The sequence below is a fragment of the Anolis sagrei genome, chromosome 2 (assembly GCF_037176765.1).
Source record: "Anolis sagrei isolate rAnoSag1 chromosome 2, rAnoSag1.mat, whole genome shotgun sequence".
In the NCBI taxonomy this organism is placed as follows: Eukaryota; Metazoa; Chordata; class Lepidosauria; order Squamata; family Dactyloidae; genus Anolis; species Anolis sagrei.
In genome coordinates this window covers 10,940,238-10,959,893 of record NC_090022.1, presented here as the reverse complement: position 1 = coordinate 10,959,893, position 19,656 = coordinate 10,940,238, and the positions used below count along the sequence as shown (strand labels likewise).

Genomic DNA, 19,656 nt, shown 5'->3' with positions numbered 1-19,656 from the left:
ACACAAAAGAGACATGCACAAGAACTGGAAAAAGGGAGAAATCACCAAAGAAGAATTCAAACAAATAGCCAACACCTGCAGGGAAAAGGTCAGCAAGGCTAAAGCACAAAACGAGCTCAGGCTTGCCAGGGACACTAAAAACAATAAAAAGGAATTCTTTTCTTATGTCAGTAGAAAAAGGAAAAACAAGGAGGCGACAGGGCCTCTTCGAGGAGAAGATGGGGCAATGCTGACAGGGGATAGGGAAAAGGCAGAACTACTAAATACCTTCTTTGCCTCGGTCTTCTCACAAAAAGAAAGTCATCTTCAACCTCAGCAAGACGGAGTGGATGAGGGATTTGAGGACATCCAACTCCAAATTGGGAAACAAGTCGTCCAGGAATACCTGGCCGCTCTTAATGAGTTCAAGTCCCCAGGGCCAGATCAACTACACCCAAGAGTATTGAAGGAACTAGCGGAAGTCATTTCGGAACCATTCGCAACCATCTTTGAGAGTTCTTGGAGAACGGGAGAAGTTCCAGCAGATTGGAGGAGGGCCAATGTAGTCCCAATCTTCAAGAAGGGAAAAAAGGACGACCCAAACAACTACCGTCCGGTCAGCCTCACGTCGATACCGGGCAAGATTCTGGAAAAGATTGTTAAGGAAGTGGTCTGCAAACACTTAGAAACAAATGTGGTCATTGCTAATAGTCAACATGGATTTATCAAAAACAAATCATGCCAGACTAATCTGATCTCTTTTTTCGATAGAGTTACAAGCTGGGTAGATGCGGGAAATGCCGTGGATGTAGCGTACCTGGATTTCAGTAAGGCCTTCGACAAGGTCCCCCATGACCTTCCTGCAAGGAAACTAGTCCAATGTGGGCTAGGCAAAAGTACGGTGAGGTTGATCTGTAATTGGTTAAATGGAAGAACCCAGAGGGTGCTCACCAATGCTTCCTCTTCATCCTGGAAAGAAGTGACGAGCGGAGTGCCGCAGGGTTCCGTCCTGGGCCCGGTCCTGTTCAACATCTTTATTAATGACTTAGATGAAGGGCTAGAAGGCAGGATCATCAAGTTTGCAGACAACACCAAATTGGGAGGGATAGCCAATACTCCAGGGGACAGAAGCAGGATTCAAAACGATCTTGACAGATTAGAGAGATGATTGGCCAAAATTAACAAAATGAAGTTCAACAGGGACAAATGCAAGATACTCCACTTTGGCAGGAAAAACAAAATGCAAAGATACAGAATGGGGGACGCCTGGCTCGAGAGCAGTACGTGTGAAAAAGATCATGAGGTCCTCGTGGACAACAAGTTAAACATGAGCCAACAATGTGATGTGGCGGCAAAAAAAGCCAATGGGATTTTGGCCTGCATCAATAGGAGCATAGTGTCTAGATTTAGGGAAGTCATGCTACCCATGCTCTATTCTGCTTTGGTTAGACCACATCTGGAATATTGTGTCCAATTCTGGGCACCACAATTCAAGAGAAACATTGACAAGCTGGAATGTGTCCAGAGGAGGGCGACTAAAATGATAAAAGGTCTGGAGAACAAGCCCTATGAGGAGCGGCTTAAGGAGCTGGGCATGTTTAGCCTGAAGAAGAGAAGGCTGAGAGGGGATATGATAGCCTTGTATAAATATGTGAGAGGAAGGAGCAAGCTTGTTTTCTGCTTCCTTGGAGACTAGGACGCGGAACAATGGCTTCAAACTACAAGAGAGGAGATTCCATCTGAACATTAGGAAGAACTTCCTGACTGTGAGAGCCGTTCAGCAGTGGAACTCTCTGCCCCGGAGTGTGGTGGAGGCTCCTTCTTTGGAAGCTTTTAAACAGAGGCTGGATGGCCATCTGTCAGGGGTGATTTGAATGCAATATTCCTGCTTCTTGGCAGAATGGGGTTGGACTGGATGGCCCATGAGGTCTCTTCCAACCCTTTGATTCTATGATTCTCTCCCCAACCAGGTCAATGGATTGAGGAGCAAAGGCAAGAGTTGCTCCATCAAAACCTCATGACTCTGTCTCTGCCTTCATCTTTCATCCTTTGGTTGCAGGGCTTTGGAGAGATGCTCTTTTCCCCTCCTTCCAGTGTCACTCTGGGCAAGGAAGGGTTAAGGGGAGGGAGAGTGGTGCCCAGAGAGGCAGGAAGGAAGTGGGCCTCCTTAGACTTGCCTTTCCTGCCCCTCTAGGAACCAAACTCCCTCCACTCCACTCTTCCTTGCCTGGCTGGGAGAGAAGAGAAGAGTTTCCCCCTTTGGCCTCTTCCGCTTCTTCCTCTCCTTCCGGTGAGTCTTCTTCCCAGACTTTCTTCTCCAGAGGGCCAAAGAGGGGCTGAAGCCCAAAGTATGTGAGAGGAAGCCACAGGGAGGAGGGAGCAAGCTTGTTTTCTGCTTCCTTGGAGACTAGGACGCAATGGAACAATGGCTTCAAACTACAAGAGAGGAGATTCCATCTGAACATGAGGAAGAACTTCCTGACTGTGAGAGCCGTTCAGCAGTGGAACTCTCTGCCCCGGAGTGTGGTGGAGGCTCCTTCTTTGGAAGCTTTTAAACAGAGGCTGGATGGCCATCTGTCAGGGGTGATCTGAATGCAATATTCCTGCTTCTTGGCAGAATGGGGTTGGACTGGATGGTCCATGAGGTCTCTTTCAACTCTTTGATTCTATGATTATACTGCAATATTATTGGTAACATTACACGTAATATAAATATATATAATCATAATATCATATTACTAGTATATTGTATGACATAATATTACCAATATATTATGTGTACATATTATATTTTATTATATTTTAGCACAGTACAGGAGACAAGGTGGAACTGTCTTCCTGGCCCCTCTCTTCACTTGGGTCCCAGAGCAGTAGTTTTTGTCTCTTGTTTCAAGTCTCTTGGTTCTAGGTTCTTGTGGGTTTTTTCGGGCTATAGGGCCATGTTCTAGAGGCATTTCTCCTGACGTTACGCCTGCATCTATGGCAAGCATCCTCAGAGGTAGTGGGGTCTGCTGGAATTAGGAAAAGGGGTTTATATATCTGTGGAATGGCTGGGGTGGGGCAAAGAGCTCTTCTCTGCTGGAGCTAGGTGTGAATGTTTCAACTGACCACCTTCATTAGCATTTGAAGGCCTGGCTGAGCCTGGAAAAATCTTTTGTTGAGAGGTGTTAAGATGTGCCTGGTTGTTTCCTCTCTGTTGTTTTGCTGTTGTAATTTTAGAGTTTTTTAATACTGGTAGCCAGATTTTGTTCATTTTCATGGTATCTTCCTTTCTGTTGAAATTGTCCACATGCTTGTGGATTTCGATGGCTTCTCTGTGTAGTCTGACATGGTGGTTGTTGGTGTGGTCCAGCATTTCTGTGTTCTCAAATAATATGCTGTGTCCAGGCTGGTTCATCAGGTGCTCTGCTATGGCTGATTTCTCTGGCTGAAGTAGTCTGCAGTGCCTTTCATGTTCCTTGATTCATGTTTGGGCAATGCTGCATTTGGTGGTCCCTCTGTAGACTTGTCCACAGCTGCATGGTATACGGTAGACTCCTGCAGAGGTGAGAGGATCCCTCTTGTCCTTTGCTGAACGTAGCATTTGTTGGATTTTCTTGGTGGGTTTCTCTTGGTTCTTCTTTACAAGTAAGGCTATGGATCACAAGGCATCAGCTGAAGGAATCACGGGCGGATCCAGCGTGGGTTGGGACTAAATGGGAACGCAGTGGGAGGCCAGGTGAGGCTGGAGAATCAAAGATTACCAGGCCAATTGGATTTCACGTGGATGACTAGGACAGATTTAAATGGTGCATTTTAATATTGTGATAAATGTTTTGAATGTTTATATATGTATATAAGAATTTGTGTCCCGGTATTGAATGTTTGCCGTAGATATGTTGTGCTCTGCCCTGAGTCCCCTTCGGGGTGAGAAGGGCAGAATATAAATGTTTTAAATAAATAATAAATAAATAAGTCCCAACTGGAAGGAGGACCCCGCATTACCTGGCTCTGGGATAAATACTTTTTCCAAGAAAAAGTATCCCAAAGCCTGTTGTCTAATTCTGCCTTTCTTTCACAGAGGAAATGTGATTGTTGGCTGAGAATTTTGGAATAGAGCCTGTTTTGAGATTTCTTTCCCTTGAGAGAGGAGGGAGGAAAAGCATCTTGGATCCAATTTGCTTCTTCTACAAAAAGTAGTTCCAACATGGAGAGATCCAACTCACCTGGAATTGAAGCAGGACTTGGGAGCAGTGGAACATATTGGGTAACAACTACACATAAGTTCCTGAGTGTGGACCTTTATAGTTCACACATGCAGTTGCAGCGCTTCAGGCAGTCCTCGTACCAAGCGGGCGAGGGACCCAGAGAGGTTTGCAGCCGCCTCCACTCTCTCTGCTCCCAGTGGCTGAAGCCAGAGCAACACACCAAGGCGGAGATGCTGGACCTGGTGATCCTGGAGCAGTTCCTGAGCATCCTGCCCCCAGAGATGGGAAGCTGGGTCCGAGAGTGTGGGGCAGAGACCTCTTCCCAGGCGGTGGCCCTGGCGGAAGGCTTCCTCCTGAGTCGGACAGAGGACGAGAAGCAGGACGGACAGGTGAGAGCATTGCCTCTTGGGTTCCCTCACCTTGGGATTGATGGATAGAGTAAACGTACATCCTGCCTTCCTTCCAAGATGGGACCGATGTGAGGGAGAAGCCAGACTCTGCTCTGCCCCTCCTGCTCTCACTTCAATATCCACTGTGAGCTCAGTTGCTGCTCTGCTCAAATTTGATGACCCTGATTTTTCTCCATACTACTTCTGGAATACTCTGTGCTCTTCCAGGCCCAAAATATCTGCATTGAAGTCCAGCCTGATGTCCCTGAATCAGAAAAATCTCACTCGGGCACCACCCAGATCCTCCAGCAGAAAGAACTCAAGCAGGAAGGAGATGGGGCTGCCGCTTTGCAGGGTAAGGAGGAACCCTTCTGGGAGTTTTGGTGTTTTATGTCAATGCAAATTGGCCTTCAGGGGATTGTAACACACCCACAATCAGTTTGAGCTAGAGAAGGCATAGATGTAGGATCATTTCAGCTTGAAACGAGTATATAGGTAAGCATTTGATTGCAAAAGACAATTGGAACAACTTTAGTCAATTGGAACTACCAAGCACAGTACTTCAGGGCTTAATTGTAATTTCTGAGACATGTTTATGTGATCAGCTTTCCAACCCTTGTGCTCTCTCTCTCTCTCTCTCTCTCTCTCTCCCTCCCTCTCCCAGGGGCTGGAATGATGGTGTTGCTGAATCTTCCGTCGGTTCTTCCCCTTTGTGATGGAGTGGAACTGAATCAGGTAAGCAGACGGATTCCTGGGAGAGGAGGAATGGAGATGCCTGGGGGTCATTTATTCCAGGCCTAATCATCAAACATATGTTGAAAAAGGAAAGATTGAACCAACAGAGACCTAAATCATTTCCAAGAGATTCTTGTGCATATTTTTCTTAATTTCCTATATGTGAGAAGGAAATGTTTTCTTTTCCCACCAGGGCCCAATCGCCTTTGAGGACGTGGCTGTGTATTTCTCCCTGGAGGAGTGGATTCTCTTGGATCTTGATCAGAAAGTCTTGCATGTGCAGATCATGGAGGAGATTCATGAGATGGTGGACTCTCTTGGTAAGGCTCCCTCTCTGATGGGGATTTCTATTTCAAAATGCAGCATCCCAATCAGCAGCTCTCTGGTGGAAGCAATATGTTAATCATCCCAATCCCTGAAGGTCCTCAAGGCTGGGCTTATGTTATAAATATACGACATACTAGTAAAATATGGGTCCCTTAGTCTTTCTGAGACAGAGAACAATCTCCTTTTTCTCTCAGCTGATTTGCTGTTTCAAGGTGGCATGTTTTAGGAACTATTACAGCTTCTCCTCTTGACCTAGACCTACTTTTGGAACTTTCTCAGGGCCTCAGGTGGGACTGTGGCTGTTGTGTTTTATTTTCTTCATGGTTGATGTCTGTGTGATGACTTCCTGGACCTTTCAATATCCCACTCTCCCTGTAGAGATCTGGGAAGGGCGTCCAGGACATCTGAGAAAACAAAGGCAAAGGATGCAAATGGTTTTAAAACTTAAAACATATTTGGACATTATAATGGAATTACAATATTTTAAAAAGAATTAAAACCAGATACATGGAAGGGTTTTGGTAAACACAATTAGATGCCCAAACCCTCATGAAGAATAATGTATTGAATTGGTGCCTGAGCAACTGCAACATTACCACCAATTTGGACTCCAGTGGGAAGACTTCCATAACTGGAGTCAAGTCCAAGCATACCACACACCCTTGCCACAACTGGTCTCTTTACAAAGGCGAGATTTAACGTATTTCCCTCAGAGCTGCTAAGAGGCAGACTGCCTGGAGTTCCTTCCTCCCAAAGACTATGTCCCTGTGGAGGAAACGAAATAGAAACAACACAATACATTTTATTGCAGTGCCGCTATTACACAGTGCAACGTAGGCAACTTTTATATCCAATCCTGTCCCGCATGACCAGCCATCCCTCACATGCAGAGGATTGTTAGATATCCTTTAGAGGACAAGTGCCACAGGGTGACTCTCTTAGTGGCAAAGTGCCTCACAGTGGCAACAAGGCAGAGGAAGCAACTAACCTCTGATAGGGGTATTACTTGAAACCATGTAGATGCATTTATTTATTTATTTAAAATTTATTTAAAACTTTTATATCCCGATCCCGATCTTCTCAACCTCTGTGAGGTACTCAAATGTATCTTGTACAGTGATCTTCTCCTGAGATGGGAGAATTCAAAATGACTGTTTACTGATGGGTCTCTGGACCGTAATACATATTCTTGTTGTTGTGATAATGAAACAGAACAAACTTCCCCTGGCTTCAGATACACAGATCCGGTTATACATCATATTATTAATGTGGTATTCAACCTTGTTTGTCCTCCCAACCAGGCAGGCTAGCGTCTGCATGTCTGAAGCTAAGCTCTCTTTCTACTTCCTCTCCCAGCACCAAACAGCCCCTGGCCTCAGTCATTCACAAGATGGTGACCTAAAACATAATGCGTTCTATGTTCTGTTCTTGTGAATGATTGGGGCTCAGGGTTTTTTTGTGCCCTGGGAGAGGCATATAGCAGTAATCAAACTCTATATCCCTCTCTTTCAAGTGTCTTTCAAGAGTATCATTCATGGTAGGTTCACAATGGCAGAAATGTAGCCGTTTCCAATAGAGAGCACAGTCTTCTCACTCCTCACAAACCGGGATGGTTAGGAGGCAATATCCACCCTCTCAAGAGTGGTGTTACGTGGATGTCACTATATCTCACTGAGTTCTGCAGACATTCCTTTTTTTGTTCCCTTCTCTGCCTTCATCATTATTCACTTTTTCTTTACAGTCACTTTCTTCTATCTTTCCAGGTTTGTCATATAAAACAGTAACAATCTCCAGAACTCTGAAATTAGTTATAGGACCTTCTGCGTTGGAGCAGAAATATCCAACCTTAAGTGAACATTGGAAGAGAGGAATGGAGGTTGGGGAGAGAAGTAAAAAAGAGGGAGTGATTATGAAATGGGTGGTAGCAAGGTAAAGTTTTAGCTAGAGAAGAAGGCAAGCATTTGAATGTGAAGGGAAAGTCATCAATTCCCCCAGAAGGGAGACAGAATGAAAAGCCAGGCTGGGCTGAGGAACAGGTAGCCTCTGTGGCATATGTTACTCACCTCTACCTTGGAGGCTCCAGGCAGTTAAACAGTGTCCATCTTTACGGAACAAAGGGTGGGGAGAGGACAGCAGTTATATCTTCTTTTCTTCCATATCTATGTTGTTATCACTCACACAGAGAAACTGTTGTTTCTGTCCTCCTCCTTCACAGCAGATAACTGGAACACCAAACACAGGCATTTGGGACGCAATGCGGGACTTCCTAGACAGCAGCAAAGCTACAAAGAAGATGGAGGTTCTGCCAGAGAAAGGCCCTACAAATGCAATGTATGTGGGCAGTGTTTTACCCAAAACATGGGACTTATACTTCACAAGACCCTTGGTGCTGGGAAAAGCCATTGTAAATGGAAAGTATCAGCAAAATGTGTTGCTGATTACAACCTACCAGATCTGAGCCAAGACGAAATCTTTGAACGATCTGAGGATTTCATAAGCCAGGAGTGTGGGAAATCTTTTATCCAGAGTGCAGCCCTGGTGAGGCACAAAATACTCCACACAGGAGAGAAACCATACCAATGCCAGGAGTGTGCGAAATGTTTTGCTGACAGTTCAGTCTTGGTGAGGCACAAAAGACTCCACATAGGAGAGAAACTATACCAATGCCAGGAGTGTGGGAAATGTTTTGCTCAGAGTTCACACTTGATGACGCACAAAAGACTCCACACAGGAGAGAAGCCATACCAATGCCAGGTGTGTGGGAAATGTTTTGCTCGTAGTTCAAATTTGGTGAGTCACAAAAAACTCCACATAGGAGAGAAGCCATACCAATGCCAGGACTGTGGGAAATGTTTTGCTGTGAGTTCAAACTTGGTGAAGCACAAAAGACTCCACACAGGAGAGAAGCCATACCAATGCCAGGAGTGTGGGAAATGTTTTGCTCAGAGTTCACACTTGATGACGCACAAAAGACTCCACACAGGAGAGAAGCCATACCAATGCCAGGTGTGTGGGAAATGTTTTGCTTACAGCTCACACTTGGTGAGTCACAAAAGACACCACACAGGAGAGAAGCCATACCAATGCCAGCGGTGTGGGAAATGTTTCGCTGAGAGTTCACATTTGGTGTGCCACAAAAAACTCCACAAAGGAGAGAAGCCATACCAATGCCAGGAGTGTGGGAAATGTTTTGCTTGCAGTTCAGCCTTGCTAAAGCACAAAAGACTCCACACAGGAGAGAGGCCATACCAATGCCAGGAGTGTGGGAAATGTTTTGCTGAGAGTTCTTCGTTGGTGAGCCACAAAAGAGTCCACACAGGAGAGAAGCCATACCATTGCCAGGAGTGTGGGAAATGTTTTGCTTATAGTTCAGTCTTGGTGATCCACAAAAGATTCCACACAGGAGAGAAGCCATACCAATGCCAGGAATGTGGTAAATGTTTTGCTTACAGTTCAGTCTTGGTGAGGCACAAAAGACTCCACACAGGAGAGAAGCCATACCAATGTCAGGAGTGTGGGAAATCTTTTGCTGTGAGTTCAGCCTTGGTGAGCCACAAAAGGCTCCACAAAGGAGGGAAGCCATACAAATGCCTGGAGTGTGGGAAATGTTTTGCTTCGAGTTCAAACTTGGTGAGCCACAGAACACTCCACACAGGAGAGAAGCCATACCAATGCCATGAATGTGGGAAATGTTTTGCTTCCAGTTCAGCCTTGGTGAGCCACAAAAGACTCCACACAGGAGAGAAGCCATACCAATGTCAGGAATGTGGGAAATGTTTTGCTCGCAGTGCAACCCTGGTGAGCCACAAAAGACTCCACACAGGAGAGAAGCCATACCCATGCCAGGAGTGTGGGAAATATTTTGCTTACAGTTCATCCTTGGTAAAGCACAAAAGAGTCCACACAGGAGAGAAGCCATACCAATGCCAGGAGTGTGGGAAATGTTTTGCTGAGAATTCTTCACTGGTGAAGCACAAAAGACTCCACACAGGAGAGAAGCCATATTATTGCCAGGAATGTGGTAAATGTTTTGCTTACAGTTCAGTCTTGGTGAGGCACAAAAGACTCCACACAGGAGAGAAGCCATACCAATGCCAGCAGTGTGGGATATGTTTTGCTGACCGTTCAGCCTTGGTGAGCCACAAAAGACTCCACACAGGAGAGAACCCATAGCAATGCCAGGAGTGTGGGAAATGTTTTGCTGATTGTTCAGTTTTTGTGAGGCACATTAGCCATCACACTGGAGAAAAACTATACCAGTGCCAGGAGTGTGGGAAGTGTTTTCCTTGGAAGTCATTACTTTTGAAACACCAGAGCATCCATACAAGAAAGAAACTACAAATACCCGGATTGTGGACAGTGTTTTACTCAGAATTCATCTCTTGTAAGCCACCAGAGAACTCATACAGGAGGAAAAAAACATACAGATGCCCGATTATGGGAAATGCTTTGGTTACAGCTCAGTCTTTGTGAAGCACAAAAGACTCCACACAGGAGAGAAGCCATACCAATGCCAGGAGTGTGGAAAATGTTTTTGTCGGGGTTTATGCTTTATGAACCATAAGGGACTACATACAGGAGAGAAATTATCCAAAGAGTTGGGAAAAAAACTAATAAAATGTGTTGCAACAGGGAAATTGTGGGTTCTGGGCATTCTGGGGCTGTAAGCTATACATTCAACATTTACCAATTAAGACGTGTGATTCCTTGGCTTCAAGTAGGGTATAGCTTGTGACAATCCTTCAGAGGGCTAAAAATGATTCTCAAGCCACTTATTTTAAAAGCACATACTGTATATCAGTGGTTCTCAATGTTCCTAATGCCGTGACCCCTTATGTTCCTCATGTTGTGGTGACCTTCAGCCATTAAATTATTTTCATTGCTACTTCATAATTGTATTTTTGCTACTGTTATGAATCGTTATGTAAATATCTGATATGCAGGATGTATTCTTATTGGAGTGTTATGGGAGGATTGATTTTGTCATTTGGGAGTTGTAGTTGCTGGGATTTATAGTTCACCTACATTCAAAGAGCATTCAGAACTCTACCAATGATGGAATTGGACCAAACTTGGCACACAGAACTCCCATGACCAACGGAAAATACTGGAAGGGTTTGGTGGGCATTGACCTTGAGTTTGGGAGTTGTAGTTTGCCTACACCCAGAGAGCACTGTGGATTCAAACAATGATGGATCTGGATCAAACTTGGCATGAATATTCATTATGGCCGATGTGAACACTGGTGAAGTTCGAGGAAAAAAGACCTTGACATTTGGGAGTTGTAGTTGCAGGGATTTATAGTTCACCTACAACCAAAGAGCCCACCAACGATAGAATTAGGCCAAACTTCCCACACCGAACTCCCATGACCAACAGAAAATACTGTCTGTGATGGTCTTTGGCGACCCCTCTGACACCTCCATGCAACCCCTGAGCAAGGGCCGGGTAAATGACCTTGGAGGGCCGTATCCGGCCCCCGGGCCTTAGTTTGAGGACCCCTGTTTTATACTGTTAGCATTGAATCCTTGCTGTAAGCCGGTCTGAGTCCCTCTACGGAGGTAGAGAAGATAGGGATATAAAAGTATTAAATAAAGACATAATAAAATAACAACATACGTACAATATGATCAGTTGCATCAACTCACACAATGTCCTTTCATGAGAGAATTAATATGGTCTTTCTTTGTCCATGTGGAGAAACTCCTTCAGCAGCTCATGAAGCGAGAGCACACTCCCAACTTTGTCTCTCTCTGCTTCACTTTGCTTCTCTCTCTGAGCATCTGCATAGCTCAAGCCTGAACAAAATGTTACTGTATCCAAAAGTCCCAGGCTCTGAATATATGTTGCCTTTTGTTGGCAACCCCTCCAACATTCTCTCGGGGTCAAGTACCATTTCCATATCATTTTGGAGGCATTTTCTTTTATTCTGATGGATCAATTATTGAGGTGTCTTGCTCTCCATAACCTTTCCCAATTCCTTTCTCCTGTTTTTCTTCCCAATATCTCCACCCATAGTTCCCTTTGCTTGTGTCCGTCTCCCCTCTCCCAATTTAATCTCTATTAATATATCATAATATATTTCGGATACTAATTTTCTTCTTTCATCTGCTCTTTTAATATTATGTTTCCAAATTTCGTTAGCTCTCTTTCCCCCAAGCTCCTTCCCCTCCAACTTCTAAACCATTGCTCCAGTTGTATCCACTGGTACCATGATATATGTAATTCCCCTGAGTACTTTAACTGGAGGTCAGCTGTGACCAGCAGTGCTGCATAAATTGGAAGAGGCATGAATGGAGGGTGAAAATGGGACCTGCCTACTTATTACTCCACTATATTGGCCTCTCCTTTGTAGTAGTTGTGTGTAAGACTGAAATGTGGAAATCTGAGCGCTCTAACTGGAGGTCAGCTGTAACCAGCAGTGTTGCAGAATTTGAAGAGGCACGAGCAGAGGGCAAAAGGGAGACATATGCCAAGCCAACCCTCACTGGGTACACCTACTTATGACCCCACTATATTGTCCTTTCCTTTGTAGTAGCCGTGCGTAAGACTGAAATTTGGAAATCTGTGACACCCTTCTGACACAACTCTGATTTCTCAAAGGCCGTGGGCATGAAGAGCCTTCTTGTGAAGGGTGCTTTTGTTGAACTTATTTACTTAGGCGGTTTCTCATAGCTTGAGGATGTTTTTCTCCCAGATGCAGTGTCTTGGCGTTGGGCCCGTAGGTGGCTGTGGAGCCCCATTCTTGATCCATATGTTCATCTGCAGTGAAGACATCGGTTTCCAGATGGAAGACAGTCCTGATCAGGGTTGGCTTGATGTGCCTTCCTCTTGCCATGTTTCTTCCTTTCGTACTCCATTCGTGCCTCTTCGAATGCCGCAGCACTGCTGGTCACAGCTGACCTCCAGTTAGAGCCCTCAAGGGCCAGGGCTTCCCATTTCTCGGTGTCTATGCCACTGTTTTTGAGGTTGGCTTTCAGCCTATCTTTAAATCTCTTTGGTTGTGTCTCCCACCCAAGTCTGTGTTCCTCCTCCTCCTTGGGAAAAGGGAGCCCTGGGCCTTGACCCCAGGGTGAGACCTTCTTTCTCTGTTGTGGGTGGAGGCTCTGCTCTGCTCCCTGGATGGACGGATTCCCCTTAATGTTCAGTGGGGTTGGGCAGCAAGGGTTTGGCAGGGAGATACTATATTTTAACTATCCTATGAATACAGAATTTTTTTCCATGACTGTATCTCTGCCTTCATGTTTCATCCTTTGTTTCCAGGGCTTTGGAGAGATGCTCTTTCCCCCTCCTTCCAGTGTGACTCTGGGCAAGGAAGGGTTAAGGGCAGGGAGTGTGGTTCACAGAGAGGCAGGAAGGAATGGACCTCCTCAGATCCACCTTTCCTATCCCTCTAGGAACCAAACTCCCTCCACTTCACTCTTCCTTGGCCTCTCCTTCCTCCTCCTCCCTAACTTTCTGGTGAGTCGTCTTCCCATTCCTTCTCCAAAGGGCCGAAGAGGGGCTGAAGCCCAACACACCTGGCTGACAAACAGAAACACACCTGGCTGGCCTCCTGACCCAGAAGAAGGGAGACACACACCCTGGCCGAGAAGGAGAAGAAGGGAAACCACCCCTTCCTCAGCTCTCCTCCTTGGAAGGAGATGGAGCCTGGCCTTCAGCCTTGGGCGCCATGGAGAGAAGGGGGGCTAATGCAAAGGGGATGGGGGTCAGCACAAGGGAGCAGCCGGGGATCCTTGGGAGGAGGGAGAGAGAGGCAGAGAGGGGCCCAGGGCTTCCCCCTTCCCACCCACTCACCTGCCTGCCTGGGTCCTCTTTTCCCCCCTTGAGTTTTTAAAAATTATTCCGAGTTCCTGTTTGTTATACGGATCTCCAAATATTTTTACATTAGTCGTTTCATAGATTTTTGACTCTTGTTTCAAAGTGTCTTCATTTTTCTTTACCCAAAAGGCATCAGCTGAAGGAATCAGCTGAGGCCAGAGAAGCAGAGGCCCAAATGAAAGGAGGGCCCAGCATTACCTGGCTTAGAAATCAATAAATAAAGGGGTTGGGTTTTGTTTTTGTTTTTTTACTCTCAAAGAAAAAGCCTCCCGAAGCCAGTTGTCTAATTCTGACTTTCTTTCACAGAGGAAATGTAATTTTTGCCTGAGAATTTTGGAGTCGAGCCTGTTGTGGGATTTCTTTCCCTTGAGAGAAGACGGATATGGTTGGGTTCTTCATCAGAGTAGTTACAACATGGAGAGACCCAACTCACCTGGGCCCGAAGCAGGTGTGGCACACGGGAACATTGGGGAATCCTGGAGGAGAACTATGCAGACATTCCTGGATGCGCACACACAGCGACAGCGCTTCAGGCATTCCTCCTTCCGAGAGGGCGAGGGACCCAGAGAGGTTTGCAGCCGCCTCCACTCTCTCTGCCGCCAGTGGCTGAAGCCAGAGCAACACACCAAGGCGGAGATGCTGGACCTGGTGATCCTGGAGCAGTTCCTGAGCATCCTGCCCCCAGAGATGGGGAGCTGGGTGCGAGAGAGTGGGGCAGAGACCTCTTCCCAGGCGGTGGCCCTAGCAGAAGGCTTTCTTCTGAGTCAGGCAGATGACGAGAAGTGGGAAGGACAGGTGAGAGCATTGCCTCATGGTTTCACTCATCTTGGGATTGATGGAGAGATTGAATGTACATCCTGCCTTCCTTCCAAGATGGGACCGATGTGAGGGAGAAGCCGGACTCTGCCCCCTCGGCCTCTTTTTCCACCTGCTCTGCCCCTCCTGCTTTCACCTCCATATCCACTATGAGCTTGGTTGCTGCTCTACTCAATTTTGATGAGTAGATCTTTCTCCATACTACTTGATCTTTTTCCATACTACTTCCAGAATGTTCTATGCTCTTCCAGGCCCGAACTAAGTGCATTGCAGTCCTCCCTGATGAATCCAAATCTGAGAAACCTTCATCAGAGACCACCCAGAGCCTCCAGCAGAATGAAGGAGATGGTTCTGCAGCCTTGCAGGGTAAGAAGGAACCTTTCTGAGAGTTTTATGCCAATGCAAATTGCCCTTGAGGGAATTGTAGCACCCCTACAATCTGTTTGAGCCAGAGAAGGCATACATGTAGGATCATTTGGCGTTGAGATGAGTATATAGGTAAGCATTTGGTTGCAGAAGGTGTAATTTCAGTGTGATTTTGAGTTTTCTTTATTGTTCTACTTCTACATTTGCGTACTGTTGGGTAGGACTGAAGCATCAGTCGTACGGTATGTTCCCAGGTGAAACCTGAGGCTATGATGAGCCCTGAAACTGAGCTGGAAGACAAACACAGCAAATAATAACTCTAGTCCATTGACATATCAAGCCCAGTACTTGTTTCAATCCAACCTATTCACAGCACCGCATAACATGAAAAAGTCCTAAACTCCAAAATTTTACAGTTCCTGGTCTGGAGAATGCTCCTGTCTTCATAGGGTCATTTCCTCAGATTTCTTTTTAGGATTGTAATTGTCACCTCTGAGACACGTGTATGTATTCAGTTTTCCACACCTTGCTCTTTCTCTCTCTCTCTCTCCCAGGGGCTGGAATGATGTTGATGCTGAATCCACAGTCGTTTCTTCCCCTTTGTGACAGAGTGGAACTGAATCAGGTAAGCAGAAGGATTCCTGGGAGAGGAGGAAGGGAGCTGCCTGAGAGTCATTGGTTCCAGGCTCAATCACCAAACATCTTTTGAAACAGAAAAGATTGAACCAACATAAATGTAAATCATTTCAAAAGATTCTTGTAAATGTTTTTCTTGATTTCCGTTATTTTCCTTTTCCCACCAGGGCCCAATTGCCTTTGAGGATGTGGCTGTCCATTTCTCTTTGGAGGAGTGGGCTCTCCTGAATCCTGGTCAGAAAGCCTTGCACGGGCAGATCATGGAGGAGATCCGTGGGATGGTGGACTCTCTTGGTAAGGCTCCCTCACGGATGGGGATTTCTATTTCAAAATGCAGGATCCTAATCAGCACCTCTCGGGTGGAAGTAATTTCCAAAATCATCTCAATCACTGAGGTTCCTCAAGGCAGGGCTTATGGTTGAAATAGATGACATATTAGTAATATATGAGTCCCTTAGTCTTTCTGAGACAGAGAACAATCTCCCTTCTTTTTCTCTCAGCTGATTTGCTATTTCAAGGTGGCATGTTTTAAGAACTATTACAGCTTCTCCTCTTGACCTAAACCTCCTTTTGGAACTTTCTTAGGGCCTCAGGTGGGACTGTGGCTGTCGTGTTTTATTTCCTTTGTGGTTGATGTCTGTGAGATGACTTCCTGGACCTTTGAATATTCCACTCTCAATACAGAGATCTGGGAAGGGCATCCAGGACAACTGAGAAAACAAAAGCAAAGGATGTAAATGATGAAAATGGGTTTAAAACTTAGAACATATTTAGACATTTTAATAGAATTACAATATGTTAAAAAGCACTAAAACCAGGTACATGGAAGGGTTTTGGTAAAACCAATTAGACGCCCAAACCTTTGTGAAGAATAATGTATTGAATTGGTGCCTGAGCAACTACAACATTACCACAAATTTGGACTCCAGTGGGAAGATTTCCATAACTGGATTCAAGTCCAAGCATACCACACACCCTTGCCTCAACTGGTCTCTTTACAAAGGCAAGATTCAACGTATTTCCCTCAGAGCTGCTAAGAGGCAGACTGTCTGGAGTTCCTTCCTCCCAAAGACTATGTCCCTGTGGAGGAAACGAAATAGAAACAACACAATATATTTTATTGCAGTGCCGCTATTAACATAGTACAACGTAGGCAACCTTTATATCCAATCCTGTCCTGCATGACCAGCAGAGGATTGCTAGATCTCTTTTAAAGGACAAGTGCCACAATGTGACTCTCTGGGGGCAACATTCCTCATAGTGGCAACAAGGCTGAGGAAGCAACTAACCTTTGACAGGAGTATTACTTGAAACCATGTAGATGTGTCTTGTATAATGATGTTCTCCTGAGATGGGAGAATTCAAAATGACTGTTTGTTTACTGATGGCTCTATGGACCATAACAAATATTGTTGTTGTGATCATGAAACAGAACTTCCCCTGGATTCAGATACACAGATGCGGTTATATATCTCATTACTGGTGTGGTATTCAACCTTGTTTGTCCTCCAAGCCAGGCAGGCTAGCGTTTGCATGTCTGAAGGCTAAGCTCTCTTTCTACGCTGCTGCTCCCAGCACACAAACAGCCCCTGCCTCAGTCCTTCGCAAGATGGTGACCTGCAACTTAATGCATTCTATGTTCTGTGTTTGTGAATGTTTGGGGCTCGGGATTTTTTGTGCATTTGGGTGAGAAATATAGCAGTAATGAAACTCTATATGCCTCTCATTCAGGTGGTAAGAGTGTCATTTATGGTAGGTTCACAATTGCAGAAATGTAGCTGCTTTGAATAGAGTGCATATTTTGAAACATTATGTATATTTATTCCACCCAAAATGTTTGGAAATAGCTAATATATCCCCTGCCACTTCCGTAAATTCTCATATGTGAAGAAGTTGCAGCTTCCATGTAGAAACTGGGTAGAATTATACAGGTATTGAAACCAGAGCAATTGACTGAACAAAGGGACAGTCCATAGAATGGTATTTCCAAGAAGTCTCTGTTATTGCAGCATCTGGATTTATCAGCTGCTCTTACCTCTGCTGCACAGTCTTGTCATTCCTCACAAACCAGAATGGTTTTGGAGGCAATATCCACTCTCTCAAAACAGATGTCAAATGTGGTGTTGTTCTCCCCCCCCCCCCAACCCCTCGCTTTTTATAGTCAATATCTTGTATTTTTTTCAGTTTTTTCAGGCAAAACCATAACAATCTCTCTAGCGCTCCGAAATTAGTTATAAGACCTTATATGTTGGAGCAGAAAAATCCAACCTTAAGTAAAAATGGGGAGAGAGAACTGGAGTTTGGGGGAGAGAAATAAAAAGGAGGGAATGATTAGCTACAGAAAAAGCGCAAGCATTTGAATGTGAAGGGAAAAGTAATCCATTCCCCCATAAGAAGGAGACATAATAAAAAGCTAGCCTGGGCTAAGGAAAAATGGCTCTGGAACATATGTTATTCACCTCTCCCTTAGAGACTCCAGCCAGTCAAACAGTGTCCATATTTACTGAACAAGAAGTGGGGAGTGGACAGCATTTATATCTTACTTTCCTCCATATTTATGTTGTTTTAAGGATTCTTTCAATCTTTCTTATACCATTTCCCTAGAGTCCTTGTCACTCACACTAAATAATGGTTGTTTCTGTCCTTCTTCACAGCAGATAACTGGGAAAAGAGCAATGTATGCACCAGACACAGGAAGCATTTGGGACACACCAGAGGCCATACAAAAAAGAAAAACTACCAATGCCAGGAGTGTGGGAAATGTTTTGCTGACCGTTCACATTTGTTGAGCCACGAGAGAGTCCACACAGGAGAGAAGCCATACCAATGCCAGGAGTGTGGGAATTGTTTTGCTTACAGTTCAGCATTGGTGAGGCACAAAAGACTCCATACAGGAGAGAAGCCATACCAGTGCCAGGAGTGTGGGAAATGTTTTGCTATCAATTCACACTTGGTGAGCCACAAAAGACTCCACACAGGAGAGAGGCCATACCAATGCCAAGAATGTGGAAAATGTTTTGCTCGCAGTTCAATCTTGGTGAGGCACAAAAGACTCCATACAGGAAAGAAGCCATACCAATGCCAAGAGTGTGGGAAATGTTTTGCTGACCATTCACAATTGGTTATACACAAAGGACTCCACACAGGAGAGAATCCATATCAATGCCAGGAGTGTGGGAAACGTTTTGCTACCAGTTCACAATTGGTGAGCCACAAAAGACTCCACACAGGAGAGAGGCCATACCAATGCCAGGAGTGTGGAAAATGTTTTGCTCACAGTTCAAACTTGGTGAGCCACAAAAGAGTCCACACAGGAGAGAAGCCATACCAATGCCAGGAGTGTGGGAAATGTTTTTCTTATAGTTCAAACTTGGTGAGGCATAAAAGACTCCACAAATGAGAAAAGCCACACAGATGCATGGAGTGTGGGAAATATTTTATTCAGACTTCATCCCTTAGGATACACAACAGAATTCACACAGGTTAAAAAATAAACAAATGCCAGGCATGTGGGAAATGTTTTTATCGGGGTTCATACTTTTTGAACCATCAGAGACTACATGCAGGAGAGAAATCATCCAAAGAGTTGGGTCAAAACAAATAAAATGTGTTGCAACAGGGAAAAGGTGGGTTCTGGACATTCTGGTGCTGTAAGCTACACTTTCAACTTTTCCTGATGAACACTTCTGATTCCCTTGGCTTTAAGTAGGGTTTGCCTTGACTTTGGACTGATTGCTTAGACAAGATCTCTTAGAAAAGATTTCGTGGGCCATCCAGTCCAACCCCCTGCCAAGGAGCAGGACAATCTGTTCAAAGCACCCCAACAGATGGCCATCCAGCCTCTGCTTCCCATCTTCTTTTCTCAGTGTTTCATCTTTTTTTTTTTTTTGCCTTTAAATTACATGTTAATTTGTTCTTAACAAATGGTAAGCCGACTGAGAGTCCTGGGATTTGAAGTCCAAGCATCTGGAAGGCTGTCCTTTACTGATGTATAGTGAAAACAACAGAGTTTGTATCATTAATACAAACTTCCTAACTAGTCCCTTCTAATTGCTTGAGGAAACCTGATTACCAATAAAGAGATTACCATATTTACCCAAATCTAAGACGTACCTCTTTTGGCTAAATGACCAAGCCAAAACTGGGGTGCGCATTACATTTGTGTAACATGGCAAAGTGTGGGCGGAGAGGCGTGTACTCGCAGGAGAGGGAGTGGGAGCACATGCCAGTCTCCCTGCCTGTCCCAAGACACCTTTGCCTTTACCTTTGCTTCCTCCACTCCTGAGGCTCGTCCCCTTCAACTTTGCTCACCAGGACCTCCCTTCCGATGCTGGCAAGGCCTTTGTACATCGCTTGGCCAGAGATATGGCACCCCCTTGGCTACACACTACCGGGTTTCG

The 19,656-nt window shown here is 45.1% G+C and overlaps 1 protein-coding gene and 2 pseudogenes across 1 annotated transcript; all 3 read left to right on the top strand.

Moving 5' to 3' along the window:
* The window catches only part of LOC132766168 (zinc finger protein 208-like), a 146,698-nt pseudogene that overhangs the window by 43,679 nt on the left and 83,363 nt on the right, over positions 1-19,656 (top strand).
* LOC137094759 (zinc finger protein 420-like) lies at positions 2,163-10,515 on the top strand (annotated as a pseudogene).
* On the top strand, positions 12,830-18,881 carry LOC132767829 (zinc finger and SCAN domain-containing protein 30-like). Its single transcript, XM_067465300.1, has 6 exons — positions 12,830-13,078; positions 13,745-14,233; positions 14,506-14,620; positions 15,175-15,245; positions 15,424-15,550; positions 17,911-18,881. The coding sequence occupies exons 1-6, from the start codon at positions 12,839-12,841 to the stop codon at positions 18,654-18,656; spliced, it is 1,788 nt and encodes a 595-aa protein (XP_067321401.1). The 5' UTR covers positions 12,830-12,838; the 3' UTR covers positions 18,657-18,881.

Coding starts and splice junctions, on each gene's coding strand:
- LOC132767829 (XM_067465300.1), top strand. CDS start 12,839: ATGACTGTATCTCTGCCTTCATGTTTCATCCTTTGTTTCCAGGGCTTT. Junction 13,079..13,744: donor TCCTCCTCCCTAACTTTCTG/GTGAGTCGTCTT, acceptor TTTCTTTCACAG/AGGAAATGTAATTTTTGCCT. Junction 15,551..17,910: donor TGGGATGGTGGACTCTCTTG/GTAAGGCTCCCT, acceptor CCTTCTTCACAG/CAGATAACTGGGAAAAGAGC.